Source organism: Tetrahymena thermophila, assembly GCF_000189635.1.
Source record: "Tetrahymena thermophila SB210 genomic scaffold scf_8254159, whole genome shotgun sequence".
Classification (NCBI taxonomy): Eukaryota; Ciliophora; class Oligohymenophorea; order Hymenostomatida; family Tetrahymenidae; genus Tetrahymena; species Tetrahymena thermophila.
The window spans coordinates 2,844-22,539 of NW_002476072.1; the positions used below are offsets into that span (position 1 = coordinate 2,844).

At 18.9% G+C, this 19,696-nt stretch overlaps 7 protein-coding genes across 7 annotated transcripts in view; 4 read left to right on the forward strand and 3 right to left on the reverse strand. All coding sequences in view use genetic code 6, as the record gives it.

Moving 5' to 3' along the window:
* Window positions 1–333: 333 nt before the first annotated feature.
* TTHERM_001354238 (hypothetical protein) lies at window positions 334–941 on the forward strand (the record flags this gene model as incomplete). Its single annotated transcript, XM_012800504.1, has 4 exons — window positions 334–418; window positions 478–622; window positions 681–752; window positions 830–941. The coding sequence occupies 4 exons, from the start codon at window positions 334–336 to the stop codon at window positions 939–941; spliced, it is 414 nt and encodes a 137-aa protein (XP_012655958.1).
* A 956-nt stretch (window positions 942–1,897) lies between these two features.
* TTHERM_001354239 (hypothetical protein) lies at window positions 1,898–4,674 on the reverse strand (the record flags this gene model as incomplete). The annotated part of the gene is made up of 9 exons (XM_012800505.1): window positions 1,898–1,985; window positions 2,210–2,299; window positions 2,614–2,703; window positions 2,991–3,080; window positions 3,405–3,494; window positions 3,792–3,881; window positions 4,198–4,287; window positions 4,524–4,579; window positions 4,636–4,674. The coding sequence occupies 9 exons, from the start codon at window positions 4,672–4,674 to the stop codon at window positions 1,898–1,900; spliced, it is 723 nt and encodes a 240-aa protein (XP_012655959.1).
* A 758-nt stretch (window positions 4,675–5,432) lies between these two features.
* On the forward strand, window positions 5,433–5,974 carry TTHERM_01354240 (hypothetical protein; the record flags this gene model as incomplete). Its single annotated transcript, XM_001025800.1, has 3 exons — window positions 5,433–5,577; window positions 5,624–5,918; window positions 5,944–5,974. The coding sequence occupies 3 exons, from the start codon at window positions 5,433–5,435 to the stop codon at window positions 5,972–5,974; spliced, it is 471 nt and encodes a 156-aa protein (XP_001025800.1).
* A 656-nt stretch (window positions 5,975–6,630) lies between these two features.
* TTHERM_01354250 (hypothetical protein) lies at window positions 6,631–8,775 on the reverse strand (the record flags this gene model as incomplete). The annotated part of the gene is made up of 7 exons (XM_001025801.1): window positions 6,631–6,677; window positions 6,799–7,263; window positions 7,346–7,438; window positions 7,497–7,571; window positions 7,690–7,869; window positions 7,936–8,108; window positions 8,702–8,775. The coding sequence occupies 7 exons, from the start codon at window positions 8,773–8,775 to the stop codon at window positions 6,631–6,633; spliced, it is 1,107 nt and encodes a 368-aa protein (XP_001025801.1).
* A 5,099-nt stretch (window positions 8,776–13,874) lies between these two features.
* On the forward strand, window positions 13,875–14,885 carry TTHERM_01354260 (papain family cysteine protease; the record flags this gene model as incomplete). The annotated part of the gene is made up of 1 exon (XM_001025802.1): window positions 13,875–14,885. One exon carries the CDS (start codon window positions 13,875–13,877, stop codon window positions 14,883–14,885), a length of 1,011 nt encoding a protein of 336 aa, XP_001025802.1.
* Window positions 14,886–17,022: 2,137 nt separating this feature from the next.
* Window positions 17,023–18,132, forward strand: TTHERM_01354270 (papain family cysteine protease; the record flags this gene model as incomplete). The annotated part of the gene is made up of 1 exon (XM_001025803.2): window positions 17,023–18,132. The coding sequence occupies one exon, from the start codon at window positions 17,023–17,025 to the stop codon at window positions 18,130–18,132; it is 1,110 nt and encodes a 369-aa protein (XP_001025803.2).
* A 536-nt stretch (window positions 18,133–18,668) lies between these two features.
* TTHERM_01354280 (hypothetical protein) overlaps window positions 18,669–19,696 on the reverse strand; it is a gene marked incomplete at both ends in the record, with an annotated part of 2,093 nt that continues 1,065 nt past the window's right edge. The window contains one exon of the mRNA XM_001025804.3: window positions 18,669–19,501. Within this exon, the coding sequence (XP_001025804.3) occupies window positions 18,669–19,501 (833 nt within the window). The remainder of the gene's footprint in view (window positions 19,502–19,696) is intronic.

Consider the following 19,696-nt stretch of genomic DNA (forward strand, 5'->3'; position numbering starts at 1 on the left):
AATGCTGAATTAACTTTCATGTTAAAATTAGATAGTAATTAAATTTTTCTATTGTTTTTTGATATGAAAAAAAAATCTAAATATAAAATAGTGAGTAAAATTTAATCAGATTTGATTCCAAGAAATTAGAGAATAAAATAAACTTTTGAAAAACAGATGGTAATTATTTGTAGAAAACAAATAAAACAGATTGAAAATAAGTTTAATTTTGAATATACAGCGAGTAATATTTAGAACAATAATTTTGATAGAGAATCTTATTAAAATGTATGTATGAAATAGATAGTAATATTTTTGAAAGATACTAATGTAGAAGTAAGAGTTAATTATTATATGAAAAAAGTGAGTAAGAATTATCAAAATAAATTGAAAAATGTAACTAACTAATTAAAAAACTATGTTAATCCTAAACTAGATTGTAAAATATTTGAGTTATTTAAAAAGAATATTAAAAAAATTAAAAATAATAAATAATAGATTGTAATATTTTAAATAATTAACTTTGGATGAAATACAATTCAAGAAATGAAAATATAAATTTAATTAAAATAGCTGGTAATAATTAATCCTATTCAGAAAGCAACATATTTTAAAATCTACTACTTACTTATTTATAAAGAAAGTAAAATTATTTATAAAAAAGTAAATTTTCTTACTAAACCTTTGAATAAAATAAAAAGGGTAAAAATAACACATTAAAAGATTTATCAAAAAAGAGCAAGATTAATGAATATTTATAAAAATATTACAAGGTAATTTATTTTTACAATTTTCATTTAATTGAAAAAATTAATTTCATTAATATAAATCATTTTTTGCTATTAAAAAGTGATGAACCACATACATAATATTTACTAGATTCAGGCAACACAACACAGTTTACGAAATCAGAAATGCACTTTTTTGTTTACTTGTTGATTATAAATAAAATAATCGATTGAATTACTATTAATAAATATTAAAAATAATATGAATTTGTGAAATATATTTTTTTTTTCTATATTGATTGTGGCTTAAACTTTTAATTTAATTTTTTTTTTTTAACATGAAAAAAAAACAATCAATTATTAAGATTTTATTTAATAATATTTTTTATTAAATAGATAGATAACATAACTTAGTAAACAATTATATTTAGCAATTTTTTTAAAGTGTTGATTTATTTATATATTTTCCTTTTTTTATGGTTTAAAAAATCCAGATACTCCTAATTTTGCAAATTAAAAATTTCCATTCAAAGTATATTTGGGGTCCAATTTCAATTTATAAGCTAAATATAGCTGCTCCTAGTTTTAAAATTCCGCTGATAGGATATATATATGTATGTATGTAATCAGCGGAATTTATAAAAAATATATATATAAATCACTAAATAGAAATATACATATTTTTTCTTTTAATTTTTAAACCAAAATTTATCTAGCAGATAGAGATACCTTTGCTTTAAAACCAAAATTAAGAAATAAATTAATTTTTTCTAAACATTTTAAATATTTTATAAAGTAACATTTTTATTTAATCTTTACTTATGTTTTAAATAATATTAATTTCCATTATTAATTCATCTGATTTATATCTATGAGATAGAAGCTTCACATTTTTATAATTTAATAAAACATAGTATGGCACTAGCAATTAATAAAAGCTTTGGTCGTATTTGGTTTAGAGGAATTACTTTATTTAAGTAAATTTTTTTCTTAAATTTTGTTTTGTTTTATAAACTATTTATTTACTTACCAAATTATTATACATATAAATATAAAAATAATAATAAATCATCTATCTATCTATATTTTAGGTTAAATTATTTGATAACAAAATATTAAAATATAAAGCATTTTATATTAAAGTATTCAATTATATTTATATTTATTCGTCTTATTTCACTATTATTTTATCACCAATATTGTATTTCTAAGGCAACTAATCTTTTTGATTTAAGGCATTTTAATTTCAATTATTAATATCTTTTGTTTTAGTTGTTACTTTTAATATAAATTATTGTAAATTAAAAAAAATAAATACAATAAAATTTTTAAGTAAAATATTATATGTTAACTCAATAAGTAATAAAAATTTTAGTAAAATAAGAAACAAAAGAAAAATTAATCAAATAAAAAGCTTTTAATTAAAAGAGTTAGTTATATTGTTTTTAATTAATTTTTATATTTAAAAATACCACAATCCAAAACAAATAAACTGTATTTACTCTAGATTAAGTTTCAAATTATAGAGATTAGTGCACTTTCCTAAACCAGAACCTAAGCCTGATGCACCAATTGCGCCAATTTAATTCCACCTTTTGAAATATTGAAGAAAATAAATATAGTTCATTTGTTTTTTAGAAGGAAAAAATGATGAAAAAATATGAAATAATAAGAAATAAATTAATTAATTTATAATAAAAACAAAAGTTGAAAATGAATAAATGAGTTAAATTAGTAATCAAACAAACAATGAAATAAATTTAAAAAATACAACCAGAAAATAAAAAAGAAAAATAAATCAAATGAAAAGCTCATATATAAATAAATTAAAAGAGTTAGTTATATTGTTATAATTCATGTTTATATTTAAAAATATCACAATCCAAAACAAATAAACTGATTTTACTTAAGATAAAGTGTCAAATTTGAGAGATTAGTGCTCTTTCCTAAAAAAGAGTCTAAGCTTGATGCACCTTCATCGCCAATTTAATTTTTCCTTTTTTAAATATTGAAGAAAAAATATATGTTAATTTGTAAGAAAAAATGAAGAAAAAATATGAAATAATAAGAAATGAATTAATAACAAAAGCAAAAATTGAAAATGAAAAAACAAGTTAAAATAACAATTGAACAAAGAAATAAATAAATGAAAAAACACAACTGAATAGAAAAATAATTCAAATGAAAACCTCATAATAAATAAATTTTAGTTAGCTAAATTGTTTTAAATTCATTTTTATATTCAAAAAATATCATAATCAAAAACAAATAAACTGATTTTACGATAGATTTAGAGTCAAATTTGAGAGATTAGTGCAATTTCCTAAACCAGAACTTAAGCTCGATGCACCTTCATCATTAATTTAATTCCAACTTTTTAAATATTATAGAAAAAATATATAGTTAGTTAGGAGGAAAAAATGAAGAAAAAATACGAAATAATAAGAAATTAAAAAATATAAGCATAAAAAAAAGTAAAGAAAAAGAAATCAAATGAAAAGCTAATAAATAAATAAAAAGAGTTAGTTAAAACAAATAAACTATTATACTTTTTTTAATCATGGAGACAAGGAGAGTTGTAAAATTTTTTTCATATTTTTCTTCATTTACAGGGTCGATATGCTAATTATGAAAAACAAAAAATAAATTGGATAACTCTCCTCGTTTCAAACATAAAAAAAAGTCCTATATTTTTACCCTAGATCGAGTGTCAAATTTGAGAGATTAGTGCATTTTCCTAAACCAAAACCTAAGCCTAATGCACCAATTGCACCAATTTCATTTAGCCTTTTAAATATTGAAAAAAAATAAAGAGTTAATTTGTTAGTTAGAAGGAAAAAATAAAGAAAAAATATGCAATATTAAGAAGTTAATTAATAATGAAAGCAAAAGTTGAAAATGAAAAAATGAATTAAATTAAAAATCAAAAATAATTAAATGAAAAAACACAAGCAGAATAAAAAAAGAAAAAGAAATCAAATGAAAAGCAAATAAATAAATTAAAAGAGTTAGTTAGTTATATTGTTTTAAATTCATTTTTATATTCAAAAATATCATAATCCAAAACAAATAAACTATTTTTACCCTAGATTGAGTGTCAAATTTGAGAGATTAGTGAACTTTCCTAAACCAAAACCTAAGCTTAATGTACCTTTATCACCAATTTAATTCCCCCTTTTTAAATATTGAACAAAAAATATAAAGCTAATTTGTTAGTTAGAATGAAAAAATGAAGAAAAAATATGAAGTAATAAGAAATGAATTAATTAATAATAAAAGTAAAAGTTGAAAATGAAGAAACAAGTTAAATTAACAATCAAACAAAGAAATAAATAAATGAAAAAAAACAAGTAGAATAAAAAAAAAGAAAAATAAATCAAATGAAATAAAAACCTAATAAATAAATTAAAAGAGTTAGCTAGTTATATTGTTTTAAATTCATTTTTATATTCAAAAATATCACAACCTAAAACAAATAAACTTATTTTACTCAAGATAAAGTATCAAATTTGAGAGATTAGAGCACTTTCCTAAACCAGAACCTAAACTTGATGCACCTTCATCACCAATTAACTATCTCCTTTTTAAATATTCAAGAAAAAATATATTGTTAATTTGTTACTAAGAAGGAGAAAATGAAGATTAAAAATAAAATAAAAAAATTAAATTAAATTAAATTAAAATAATTAAAATAAATTGTATAAATAAAATTGAATGAATTTAGTTGATAATTTAAATTTGAAAAATAATACAATCAATATATTAAAATTAGTAAATAAAGCGTTAATAATAATAATATTAATAAACCAGACATACTAATTATTTAGATCTATATAGAGAACCTAAAACGATTAAAGTGAAGTGTCTAAAAACTTTTGTTATTAATAGAAATAAATTGCATTAACATTAATAAAAAGTAAATATTTACTTCTTCTAAATTGTTAAAATATTTTTTCTATCCTATCATTTATTTTTTTTTCTTATCAAAAATATTTAATTACAATTTATAGAAATTAATTAACTTTATATCAAATTAATTTGGACAAAAAACAAATAAATATTTATAAATTTTCTTTTAGATGTAGAAATCCCAAAAAATTTAAATTTAATGTAACATTAACTATTTAATCTTAATATTTCTATAAAAAATTGTACTTATAAAGATAGCAATAATCAAAGATTTCCATTTCATATGTTGATAAAATTCTATTAATTAATTTCATTTAATTTTGATAAAATAATTTTAATCTTTATATTTTTATGTTTGTTTTAGTTGAGGTAAATTTTAATATATAATAAAATAGATTTTTAAAATTATAATATTTATAATATGCCTAATTATTCTTAAATCCTATTAGTTATTTTTAAAAAACATGTTATTTAGGTATATATCATAAATACTCTTATTAAAGCTGACCAAAAATTCTATTATCAATAAATTTAGTCTGCTTATTTTTATATAGTATATTAATTTTATTTTTTTGCTTATCGATGAATTAAATTCTAGCATCACAGTGTCTGAAAGAAATTAATTCTTGGAAATGCTATATATATATAAATATATATTTGGATATTCATACCTTAAAAATTCCTTAGTATTATATTTATAATGTATTATTTTATTCTGTAAAATAGACAATCTATAAATTCGTATTTCAAAATTTTATTTCCTTTAAGAAAAAGGATTTAATTTGCTTATTTAAAATATTTTTATTTATGAGAACAATGAGTAAGTAGATTACTTTTATGTTGAAGGAGTAATAAATTAGTAATTATAAAATTTAATCTCTATCTTTGATCGTTTCAAAGCTTAAAAAGCTTCTTAAAGTTTAATTATCCTTTAAAGATAAATCATTATTTGTTGATGAATGTAAGTTTTACTTAACTCTATGAGTGAAAATAAATTAATAAATAAGCATATATAACTTGTGCCTAAAAGGGTTAGGTTCAGAAGACTGTTTGGCTGGCTGGTTATTTAGTACTGTGTGGTTAAAAACAAATCCTGAATAAATTCAAATTAATCGATAGTTTAATTCAATATGACACTATTGAAAGCTCTTTCAATAGCGATGTTTAAATAGCAGTAGAAAATACTAGTTAACTTATTATCTAAAATGGAATTGTTTTGCTAGCTTCTTCCTTGGTTTCACTTAATAGAATAGAAAAAAATAAAGATATATAAGCAAAGTAATAATTGGCTAAGTTATTGATGTACTTAACTATTTATCAAAATTAGATTTATTTTAAGTTTAAAAGAGTTAAATTGAATAATCAAGCTAAATAATAGAATATGAATAATTAAAATTTAAACATTTTAAATATTTAGAAATTCAATCAAATAACCAATTTAACATTGTTAAAAATTAATAATTTTAATTTTCTAAACTCTAAAAAATCCAAATTGAAAATCAATTTGTAAAAACAACAATGATTATCTATAATATTCTAGAATTAATTTTTTTAGACTCTGAAAAATAAAATTTGACATATTATAACGTGGATTTTTTTTTAAATTCACTCTTATGCGCCTAATTAATTAATTTCCTTGATAGCGAATATTATTTTTAATAAATTAAAATTTTACTTTATTTTATAAAAAAAATATATTTATACTATTATCAAATAAATCTTTTGCCATTATTTTTTGAATATAAATAGACAAGATATTATTTATTATAAATAGGAATTTAGAATAGAAAATATATACATTACTATAAATTATAATCACTTTAATTAATTTAATAAATTACTTTATGTTTCTAGCTTATATTCTAAAAGTGGGAAATCATATTCACTTTATAGTTAAATTTAAAATATATTATTAGGATTTTTTTAAGATTAGAGTGTTATTATTCTTTTTTAAATATCCATTTTTAAAAATATTACAGCTTCATTTTTATTTCCAGTAATAAATTAATTTGATTCATTTGTAAAGAGAGTTATTTAATTATTATTAATCAGCAATTTTCCCTTTATTTATTATTTAATTATTCTTTCATTTAATTATTAATAATTATAATATTAAATGATTAATTATTATCTTGTGATAATTTAGAATTTTCTTTAATAAATACATTCTAAAATTTATTACTGTGTTAAGAATTTAGGAAATGATTACAATTTTTAAAATAAATGATTGGAGGAAGAGCATTTATCAACTTTTTAAAAACATTCAAAATAAACTGAATAAATTCTTATCTATGATTTAACTTTATATTTAATTTGAATTAGTTTTTAATAACAAGCGAGCATATTTCTGAGTCATTTGTATCAAGAATTATTTCATTTATTTCTGCTATTAAGAATCTTTTTACATCTGAAGAGCTATTTAAATTTGGCAAAACATAAAAATAGTTTTGAGTCAAGCAAATAATTCTTTATTATGATTCACCAGAATTAGATAATTTTACAGCTTATTCACTAAAATATGCATTATAACTATATTTTTAATCCTTTTATTCTTTTTAAAGTAAATTTAAAATGAATTAGTTGTCTTTTACTCTATAGAAATCAAAATCCAGCTCTAAGAAGTTTAAATCATTATAGAATTCTTAACCTAATTTTAAAAGAAAAGCTATCAATAAATAATTTATATAATTTACTGAATTAAATATTCATAAATTATCATAATTATTTACCATAATTTGGTTTTTCAAGAGTTTTTGACTTTTTGAGAATTGATTTTTTTGGTATTGTTTCAATTTACAATTTCTGCATTTTACACTCAAACCCTTTATAGCATCAAAATTTATTTAGTTTTGTAAATAAAATAAATAAGAAATAAGTTACCTGGATCACTTTACACTTTTTTTATTTAAATTTATATATTTTCTTTTGATTTTGTATTACTTTCTTTCTGTTCGTCTAGAATTTTTAAAAAATGAAATTTATTAGAAATTAGATTTATTCATTAATGTTAAAATAAATTTTCTTCTTTTTTAATATTGATTTAAAAATAATTTTAAAGTTTAAAATTAATTACAATATTTTCCAAGGTCTTAATAAAATGAAACACTTTTTTTTGTTTAAATATACTAGTGCTTATTCTAAAGAATTAAATTTTTTTATTGCAAAGAATGGCTTTAAGTGTTTTAGCTTGAGCAATCAGTTTATATTTCATCTGTTTCTGTCAAATAATTTTCATTTAAATTGGTAATATCTTCTAAAAAATACAATAAAAAAATAATTATTAATTGAAAAAATATTTTAATTTATAAAATATGAATACCTTCAAAAGCGGGATCACATTTTGTTTCTGTTTTTGTATTATTGAGTTCATCTTAACTTCTTAATTCTTAAGCAGTGATATTTGAGAAACTTATTGTATTGACTAATTTATTAATTTTTTAAGATAAATCTTTGATTTTTTCATTTAGATCTTTCTCAGAAATCTTGTTTTAACTAAAAAGAGATATTTTTTTAAAGAAAAAGAATAATTTGAATTTACTTATTATTTATTTTGATTTGTTAGATTTACAATTCAATTTAATCAACCAATTGAGATAACATTTTAAAATTTTCTAATATATTTTGTATTATTAAATTATTTTCGCCTGTTTACATAATCATATTTCAGTTTTAGCTGTTTTTAATATTTCTTAATTAATTAATTATTATTAAGCAAGTTTAAATAATTACAACCAATTTTTATTACAAAAAAAATTTATATACAGTAAATAATTAGTTTCACTGAACATTTTTCTATTTAAATCACTCACTCAAATTTAAAATTAAAAATTAAATAAAAGTCTTTTAAAAATAAATCAGCCTTAACTTTTTCTGAAAATATGCAGTAATTTAGTTATTTAAAAATTAATTATTTTTTTATTTTTTACAATTCTTAATGCTTACATAAATAAATGTAAACATAATTTATGATACAGCTTTTATCAATAAAAAAGTGTAAATTTATTTGGTTAATTTTCCTAAAGTTTTATATCTGAATTTATTAAATAGCTTATTTTCTAATAAATTTTGGTATAATTTAAAATTACTTAATAATCGTTTATTTTAATTTATTTTAAATGAAGATCAATTGTTTCATGTATTTTAAATTTATAATTTTCATTTTGTTATTTTGTTGTATTTTAAAACTAATTAATAGTAAAAAGCAAAAAAAATCAATTATATGTTATTATTCTTATTTCATAATTTTAATAATATTTATTTATTAATTAATATTTATGCCAAATTAATACGTTTTACAGGAATTAGAAGTATTTAATTTAAATGTTTTTTATATTAATTAGTTCTCAATTAATGCTGATTTGTTTGATATTAAAATGAATAAAATTTATATTTATTTAAAATAAATACATTTAATATTAGTATAATATTTTAAAATAATCAAAATATTATTATTAAATTTTTAATTTTACTAATAAATTCTTTTGCTAATTACAATAAAAATTAATACTTATTAAAAATATATGTAAATCTAAGATTTCATATTCACAAAATAACTAGTTCATATTTAAAAATCTAGATGACGAAATATAAGAAATTAACTGTTTATCTTTTAAATTTTGATAAGCTAGCTACTGATTTATTCCTAATTAAATTAATATTATAAAATAATTATAAACTTAGTCAGTATAGAAATTCTACAGACTATGAAATTATTGAAATGAAAAAATTAAATCTCTTGAATATTCTTTTTTAATGACAGCATTTTTATTTATTTATTAATTTTGAATCTTTCCTTTTATCATCTGAAAATCTTTGTTTATTTATTATTTTATTGATACTATCTTTTTCTATATCAAGAATTTACTAATTAAAAGAGTTTTTTATTTAAATAAGTCCTGTTGAAGAAAAATAATTTTTTTAATTTAATCAGATCTAATTAATTTTTCTAATTTTTTATAAAGAAAATACCTTAATAAATTTAAATCATTATTAGAATACTGTAATATTTTTCTTTTTCAAAATAATTTATACTGAATTACAGATGAATCCATCCATGGTATCTCAGATCTTATATTAGTAATTAAGAATTTTTTAAATTTTTGAAAACTTGGAATTACAGTAAATTTCAATAAATTGCACACTATTTTGAGATATTGAATATAATTTAATTTTAAAAAGATTATAAATATACTTGACGTAAATAATAAAACAAAGTAAATTAATTAAAAAGTGATTATAATTCTTTTAATTTCAGGTAAAAAATTATAATTCTAATTTATGAGGAAAATTCATGTAGATTTTCCTAATGGTTAACTTTTCATAATTTGATAATTTAATCATTATAATTTAAATTGAATAGGCTAAAATCAATAATATAAGTTACGCTAATAAATTTGCTAAATAATAGTTAAATAAAGTATCTCAAACTAGTTTTTTATTATATATTTAAATTAGTAAAAAGGTAAAATATAAATCAATTTGAGAGATATAAAATTATTTTTTAAACTATAAAAATTGAACTTAAATCTGTAAGTCACGCAACAAAATAAAGGTCACCAATAAATTTATAATAATTTTATACTTTTTAGAAAATTCTTTTGATGATTAATTTATTTAGCTGGTTTTGTTTTTAAATCTTGGCATTACAATTTTTTTGTAGTTTTTTTGATTTAATTACATCTTTTTGTTTATCAGTAAAAAATATGATTATCATAAAAATAATATACGTAATTTATTTAAAAATCTATTTGATTGTAGTGATAAATGAAGTATATAATTGTCTGTTTCCATTTAAGAGTTTAAATAAAATTTATTTATTTATAAAAATATAAAACACTTTCAATAAAAAAGTAAAATAGTATTTTTAAAAGAAACTATTTCTCTCAATAAATAATAACTTTACTTCTAATTTAAAATTAAATATCAAAAAAATGTACTTTTAATTACATATTTTTAAAAGACTAACCTTATAGTTTATTTCAATTATCATTTTTTATCAGAAATTTTAAGAAATTAAGCTGATTCAAAATTGAAATTTAATTTAATTTACAATTATTACTTTTTACCCTTACAATATTACTCTTATTTGAATAACCTAATACCACTCTCTACAAACAAGAAATTTTTTCACTTAAAATATTTATTCATATTATGGAGGATGGGTATTAATAAAATCTTTTAATAATTAATAAATTATTTATTTATTACACAAAAATTTAAGTAATAAAGAGATCAGAATATATTTTTTTTACCTAAGTTTAAACATATGTTTGTTATAAAACTTATTGAAAATTATAATTCTTATAAAAAGTTAAGAAAAATTTAACATTAACAATTAAATAATTTTAAGTTTTAGAATATCTGAGAACATAAAATATTCAGAATAGCATATTAATAAAATCATTAAATAATATAAAGATTGTGGAATATATTGATTGTAATTTCTAAGTCAAATGTAACAGAAGAATTAAAAGAATAAGGATTTCAACTATATAAATAAGCTTTAGAAATATTTACCTAAATCTTACAAAAGTAATGAAAAAAGTTAATATTATCTAAAATAAATAGGTAAAAGAATATATATAAAATGACATAACTATTTATTGTATTTTTAATTTATTATTAACATATTTAAATAATATTTAATTTATTAAATATCTTTATAAATTACTATTAAAATATTAATTATTTCAAATAAATAATTTATTTTTTGAAGTTTATTAAAAAATTATTATTATTATTATTATTATTATTAATAGCTGAAACACATATGAACAGCTAGCTATGCAAGTACAGTTTAATTTATTATATAAATATTAAAAATTAATTAATAATTATTATAAAATACAATTTAAATATTTACTTATAAAATTAAAATTTCTATTAACAGATGAAGTATAAAATCAAATATCTTTTAATAATTATTTTTCAATATTTAATTTTATAAATCAGATTCTTCTGAATAATCTGAATTATTACTGCTTGAATTACTTAATAGTTATGATCATTCAAAACTTCAACTTTCATCTAAATATCTGAATATTTCTGAGCTGCTTCATATTTTTATTCTAAGTTATCAAAAAAAATGTTGATTTCTTCAATTATAGCTATTCTCTATATTTTTTTAAGGTTTATATAATATAATTTTGTATTATAAAATGTAAATTATTTTAAGTTTATAAATAATTATTTATTTATTTTATAATTTTTTTATTTAAATTTTAAAAATGTTTGTTTTATTTATTTTAAAAGTTTAATTTATTATGTATGTTTGATTAAGAAAGCAAAGAGCTTTTTACCATTTTATTGTAACACTTATTCTCTAATTAAAAATAAAAATTTATTACATTTTCAAACAATATTTATTTTTGTTAAATATATAAAAAATGTAATCTCTTTTTTAAAAAAAGACATCTTTAATTAATTAATTTTATTATATATATATTTTTAAATATATAACTCTTATTTTTAAATATAAATAAAAAAAATATAGAAAAATCAATAATTTTAGTTATATTTTAAGAAAATTTCAATAAAATTCAAAAATTAATAAAATAATTATTAAAATGTAAATAATTTAAATAAAATATCATAAGATTAATGTATAAACAAATAAATAGGTTTTTAAGAAAAGAAAAATATATCAAAATATGTAATAAATAACCTAATTAATACGCTTTGCAAATATTTTAAATAATTCTTAAAGTATTTATTTTATACATATTTATAAGTAAAATAATAAAGCAAAATCCTTTTTCCAGTTATATATAGAGGTAAGTTATTTTATAGAAATTTAAATGAAAATTGTTTCTATAAACATATTTTATTAATTCCAAAGTTAAAGCTAAAATAAAATTTTTAATATGTAATACATAATTTTCATAAAATCTAAATTCAATATTGCATAAGCTGTTAAAAATGAAATAATGAATAGTAAACCTATTTAAAATATATTTATATAAATAATTTTATTATTGAAAAATAGTGAATTTATTGTAGTAAATAAATCTCCGTAGTATAGAAAAAAATTAATTTTTTTAGATTTTATTCTTAATTTGGTTAATTGTAAAAATCTTCTGAAAGTAAATCACTTATTTTTCTATAAAATTTTAAATAAAGTGTTTAAAGGTTTATTGGAACATAAAATTAATTAATAAATGCCATTTTAATTTTTAATTATCCTAAATGATAAAAATTATTTAAAATAGTTTATTTTTTAGAAATAGATATCTCGAAGTATTAATTGTTACTATCAAAATGTAATAATTGCTTTATTGTATCTATATATAAAACAAGTAGAGATTTCAAAAATCATTAATTTTTATACAATATTTATTTAACAAGTGCTATTTGATTGATTAAAACCATGAATTTAATTTAATAAACTCGAATTTTAATCAAAAATTGCATTTCTTGGTTCTAGATCATTAACTTATTATTGAAGTGTTTTTTCCATTAATTTAAGTAACTAGGAATTTATATAATAACTTAACTTCCTTATCTAAGGAAAAATAAGTATATCATAATTTAAACACCTTTTTACATAAAAAAATATTTTCATACATAAAGAAAATAGAGTCTAAAATTTAGCAGTAAAACTTAATCTCGAATATTTTTTTATCTAAAAATTAGTATGATATGTATTATTAAATAAAAAATATTACTTATTAAATTAACATCAATTATTGAAAAATGTTACAATCCATTATTTTGTTTGTTTTTTTAGGTTATAAATTGTTTATTGTTTTCAAAATATAATTTCATAACTATAATAACTAATTAATACAGACCATATAATTTTTAGTTTGAAACAGAATTTAATAGTTAATTCTAAAATGACGAAATATTGATCTAATAAATTTTATCTAATAATCTTTTAAAACTTTCTTTTGATATAAAATCTAAAAATAATATTATTTTATTATCTATCAATTCTTTCAATTATACTTATCATCTCTAATTAAACTCATATTCTTAAATATTTGAGGCTTATAATTAAATAGTTTTATTAATGTATGCAGATTAATTTTATTACTAAAATTATATTTTTCTATAAATAAAATTATAATTTAAGATAATTTATTATAAAGCTGGTTAAATTTTTCTAAATGAAGAAAAATTAGTTTTGGTTTATAAAAAATACACTATTCCAAATTGAAATTCTCCATGCTTTATATAGTTAGACATTTTTACTCAAAATATTAAAGAATAAAAAAATAAAATAAAAAAAAATAATAAAACTAAAACTTTAAGTAAAATATGAATAAATTGATCCTTTTGAGTATTATCATGCTCATGCCTCTCTGTTTGGCTCAAAATATAAGTGTAGAAAAACTTCTTGCTTATAATAAATGGTCAAGCTAACATCAAAGAGTTTATCTGAATGAAGATGAAAAACTATTTAGACAAATGGTTTTCTTTGAGAACTTGTAAAAGATTTAGGAACATAACAGTGATCCTAATAACACCTATTCTATCAATTTAAACTAATTCTCAGATATGACTAAAGAAGAATTTGCTGAAAAAATTCTTATGAAATCCGATTTTGTTGACCATTTAATGAAAGGAATCAGTTAAGAGACAACTCATAATGATGCTAATAAAGAAACTTAGTTCAATTCAAAAGGCGTTTCTTATGCTTATTCAATAGACTGGAGAACAAAAGGTGCTGTAACATCGGTTAAGGATTAAGGTAGTTGTGGTTCATGCTGGAGTTTCTCTGCAGCTGGAGTAATGGAGTCATATAACTTCATTAGAAACAAAGCTGCTTTAGTTGATTTTTCTGAGTAATAACTTGTTGATTGTGTCATCCCTGCAAATGGTTACAACTCTTATGGATGTGGTGGAGGATGGCCTGCTTCTTGTCTGGATTATGCCTCCAAAGTAGGTATTACTACCCTAGACAAGTATCCCTATGTTGCAGTTTAGAATAATTGTAATGTGACTGATACAAATAATGGCTTTAAGCCTAAAAACTGGATTTAAGTTGCTAACACGCCTGATGACTTAAAAATGGCTTTGAATTGGACTCCTGTTTCTGTAGTTGTTGATGCTTCCAATTGGGGTAGTTATTACTCTGGAATTTTCAACGGATGTGATTAATCTCATATTAGTCTTAATCATGCTGTGTTAGCTGTTGGTTATGACTTACAAGGAAACTGGATTCTTAAAAATTCTTGGAGCGCCTATTGGGGTGAGAATGGCTATATGAGACTTGCTGCTAACAACACATGCGGTATCTTAAGCTATAATTATTTAGTTACTGCTTGAAAAATCTGGATAATCTATTATAATTAAAATATAATATTCGTATAAACTATTATTTTATATAAAATTGTAATTCAAATATTAAGATTCGATTAGTTTTAAAAACAAAAATTTATTTAAATTAACATTAAATTTATAAATATTAAAAATAATAATTTATATTTCAAAATAACTTGATAAAATATAAAAAAGTAAATTAATTTTATAAAAAAAAATTCAAATAAAACTAACTACAAAATTATTTAATAGAAATTTATTCATTAAAAATAACTTCCTAGTTAATCAAAGTTTCTTTATATTAAGACTTCTTACTAAGATTCACTGGGTTTTAATTTATTTTAAGGCTTTTAAATAATAATTTTTAAGAATTTTCTCTAAGGACTTGATTAAGAGGTTTTTTTAATTTTCCAAGATCATTTTTGATTTTTTTGATTTTCTAAAGCTTATTTTAAATTAAAATTATTCAAGTTTGACTAGATACTGCATATGCTGTAATTAAGGTGCATTAATTTCTTAAAAAAATATTTTGAATGCACCTTAATTAAATTGATTAATCTTATAAATTAGATTAAGATAAATATATAATAAAAGAATAAAGAAGACTGGTAAATGATTATAAGAAATAAAATTATGATTTTTTTAATTTATATTAAAATTTTAGTAATCTATTTCTTTTAAATATTTTTTTATAATAACGTTAACAAATTATCTAATTTTTAATAATTAAATAATAATTTCAAGTAATATATTTAATAACTAAATTTAAAATATTTCTAAAATTTTAATTAAAAAAAAATATTATATTAATAACATTTAAAAATTATACTTTATTTAATTTTAAATCTAATAATGTACAAATAATAAGTGAGGAAATATTATTAAAAATTTTATTTGTTTACAAATAAATATATTTAAAATTTTTATATTTATTTAGTTAATTAATACTAAGAAAAAAATATTTTAAGAGAACTTCAATTAAATCTCTATCATATAGAAAAAAATTTATTTTTTAGCTTTTATTCTTAATTTCATTAATTGAAAAAATCTTTCGAAAGCAAATCACTTTCTTTTTCTATAAAATTTAAAATAAAGTGTTTAAACGTTTATTGGACACAATATTAATTAATAAATGCTATTCTAATTTTAAATTATCCTAAATGATAAAAATTATTTAAAATAATTTATTTATATGAAATAGATATCTCTAAATTTTAATTGTTACTATCGAAATGTAAAAATTGCTTTATCGTATCTATATATAAAACAAGTAGAGATATCAAAAATCATTAATTTTTATATAATCTTTATTTAACACGTTGCTATTTGATTGATTATAACCACGAATTTAATATAATAAACTCAAATTTTAATCAATAATTATTATGTTTATTGGTTCTAGATCATTAACTTATTGTTGAGTGTTTTTTCCATCAATTTAAGTAGCTAGGAATTTATATAATAACTTAACTTCCTTATTTAAGGAAAAATAAGTATATGATAATTTAAACACCTTTTTAGATAAAAAATATTTTCATACATAAAGAAAATATTGTCTAAAATTTAGCAGTTAAACTTAATATCGAATATTTTGTTTTCTAAAAATTAGTATGATATGTATTATTAAATATAAAATATTACTTACTAAATAAGCGTCAATTATTGCAAAATGTTACTATTTATTATTTTGTTTCAGTTTTTAGGTAATAAGTTGTTTATTCTTTTCAAAATATAATTTCATCACTATAATTATTAATTAATTCATGCTATATAATTTCTAGCCTGAAACAGAATTGAATAATTAATTCTAAAATGACGAAATATTGATCTAATAAATTTTATCTAATAATCTTTTAAAACTTTCTTTTGATATAAAATCTAAAAATAATATTATTTTATTATCTATCAATTCTTTCAATTATATTTATCATCTTTAATTAAACCCATATTCTTAAATATTTGAGGCTTATTATTAAATAGCTTTATTAATGTATGTAGATTAATTTTATTACTAAAATCATATTTTCATAAAATAAAAATACAATTTAAGATAAACAATAATAAAACTGGTTAAATTTTTCTTACTGAAGAAAGATTAGTTTTGATTTATAAATAAATTCTCTATTACAAATTGAAATTGGCTATGCTTTATATACTTAGCCATTTATACTCAAAACATTAAAGAATAAAAAAATAAAATAAAAAAAAAAAATAAAACTAAAACTAAAACTTTAAGTAAAATATGAATAAATTGATCCTTTTGAGTATTATCATGCTCATGCCTCTCTGTTTGGCTCAAAATATAAGTGTAGAAAAACTTCTTGCTTATAATTAATGGTCAAGCTAACATCAAAGAGTTTATCTGAATGAAGATGAAAAACTATTTAGACAAATGGTTTTCTTTGAGAACTTGTAAAAGATTTAGGAACATAACAGTGATCCTAATAACACCTATTCTATCGGTTTAAACAAATTCTCAGATATGACTAAAGAAGAATTTGCTGAAAAAATTCTTATGAAATCCGATTTTGTTGACAATTTAATGAAAGGAATCAATTAAGAGGCAACTCATAATGATGCTAATAAAGAAGCTTAGTTCAATTCAAAAGGCGTTTCTTATGCTTATTCAATAGACTGGAGAACAAAAGGTGCTGTAACATCGGTTAAGGATTAAGGTAGTTGTGGTTCATGCTGGAGTTTCTCTGCAGCTGGAGTAATGGAGTCATATAACTTCATTAGAAACAAAGCTGCTTTAGTTGATTTTTCTGAGTAATAACTTGTTGATTGTGTCATCCCTGCAAATGGTTACAACTCTTATGGATGTCGTGGAGGATGGCCTGTTTAGTGTCTGGATTATGCCTCCAAAGTAGGTATTACTACCCTAGACAAGTATCCCTATGTTGCATTTTAGAATAATTGTAATGTGACTGATACAAATAATGGCTTTAAGCCTAAAAAATGGAATTAAATTGCTAACACGCCTGATGACTTAAAAATGGCTTTGAATTGGACTCCTGTTTCTGTAGTTGTTGATGCTTACAATTGGGGTAGTTATTACTCTGGAATTTTCAACGGATGTGATTAATCTCATATTAGTCTTAATCATGCTGTGTTAGCTGTTGGTTATGACTTAGAAGGAAACTGGATTCTTAAAAATTCTTGGGGCACCAATTGGGGTGAGAATGGCTATATGAGACTTGCTGCTAACAACACATGCGGTATCTTAAGCTTTAATTATTTAGTTACTGCTTGAAAAATCTGGATAATCTATAAAAATTAAAATATATTATTCGTATAAACTATTATTTTATATAAAATAGTAATTCAAATATTAAGATTCTATAAGTTTTAAAAATACAAATTTATTTAAATATATATATATATAGCACGCTAGCGTGCTGCCAGTCTTAGGGGCTTGTGCCATATAATATTACAACTTTATCATTTTAATTTAAATTAAAAATAATTAAAGTTATAAATTTTTAGGATAACTTTTATCAATTTATATTTAATATTTTTAAATAAAAATTCTTACTAATTAAATTTTTTACAAACTTTGATTAATCCTAGTTTTTATGAATTGTTTTGGTTAATTTTAAAATAAAAATTAATATCTACCTTATTTATGTAAATTATTATTTTGATTAGTATGAGTAAAATGGAAATGCATAAGAGAAATAATTATAAAAATATGTTCAATTTTTTAGTTAAAATGGTAATAAATAGAAAAAACAAATATAGCATAGAATCAAACAAACAAATAACTAAATAAATATTAATTATCAATAATCATTTAATTGTTAATTATTATTTACTGAAAAATTCTAAGTGAATTCCTAATAAAGGAAAGTCATATTCGCTTTGTAATTAAATATTAAATATTTTGTTAGGGATATCTAAAGATTAAAATTAAAGTATCCTCGCTTCAGTATCTTTTTTTAAATATTTAACTTAGTGACTTTCTTCTAAATTATTATTCTCAGATAATTAAATGATAATTTAGTCATTATTAATCAATAAAACGCCATTAGATTTTTGATTATTATTTAATAAATTTGTATGATCATTTAAAATAAAAATTTTATAATATTAGTTTTTGTTCTTAGAGATTGAGGATTTTGTTACTATTGGGGATTTACTATATTTATTTTAAGGATTTAATTAGGGAGACTAAGCTTATTTATATTGAATCTTTGGCTAAAGAGCATTTAAATAGTTCTTGAATACTCTGAAAATATAATCTACAAACTCTTTTCTATGACTTATTATCAAATTCAATTAGAACTCATTTTTAATAACCATTGAACACTTTTGTTTTTCATCAACATCAATAATTATTTGATTAATATCTTTAATTAAAAACTTTTTAAAGTTATCATCATTAATTTTTTAAGGAAAAACATAGAAGAAATTTTGAGTCATGCAAATTATCTTCAATTCTTACTTGCCAGACTTTGATAATTTAGTGACTGATTCACTATAAAAGTAATTTTCTTTATTCTTTGAATTAATTTATTCGCTTTATATCAAATTGTTAATGAGTTCATGATTTCTTAATTCGCAATAATCTGTATCTGCCATACTTGTATCTGATAATTGTATATCTTCATCTGGACTTATTTCTAATTTATAAATAATAAAATAATTGAAATAAATTTAATTAAATCCTTTATAAATTTCAAAAGATACTTCATAATACTTTAATAATATTTTTCAAAAAACTCTTGTAACAAAATTAATTCTGAAGTGTTTGATTTAATGTTGTAAATATTATTTAAAATGAAAATATTGTCATTGTTTTAAAGGGGGGGGGTAGA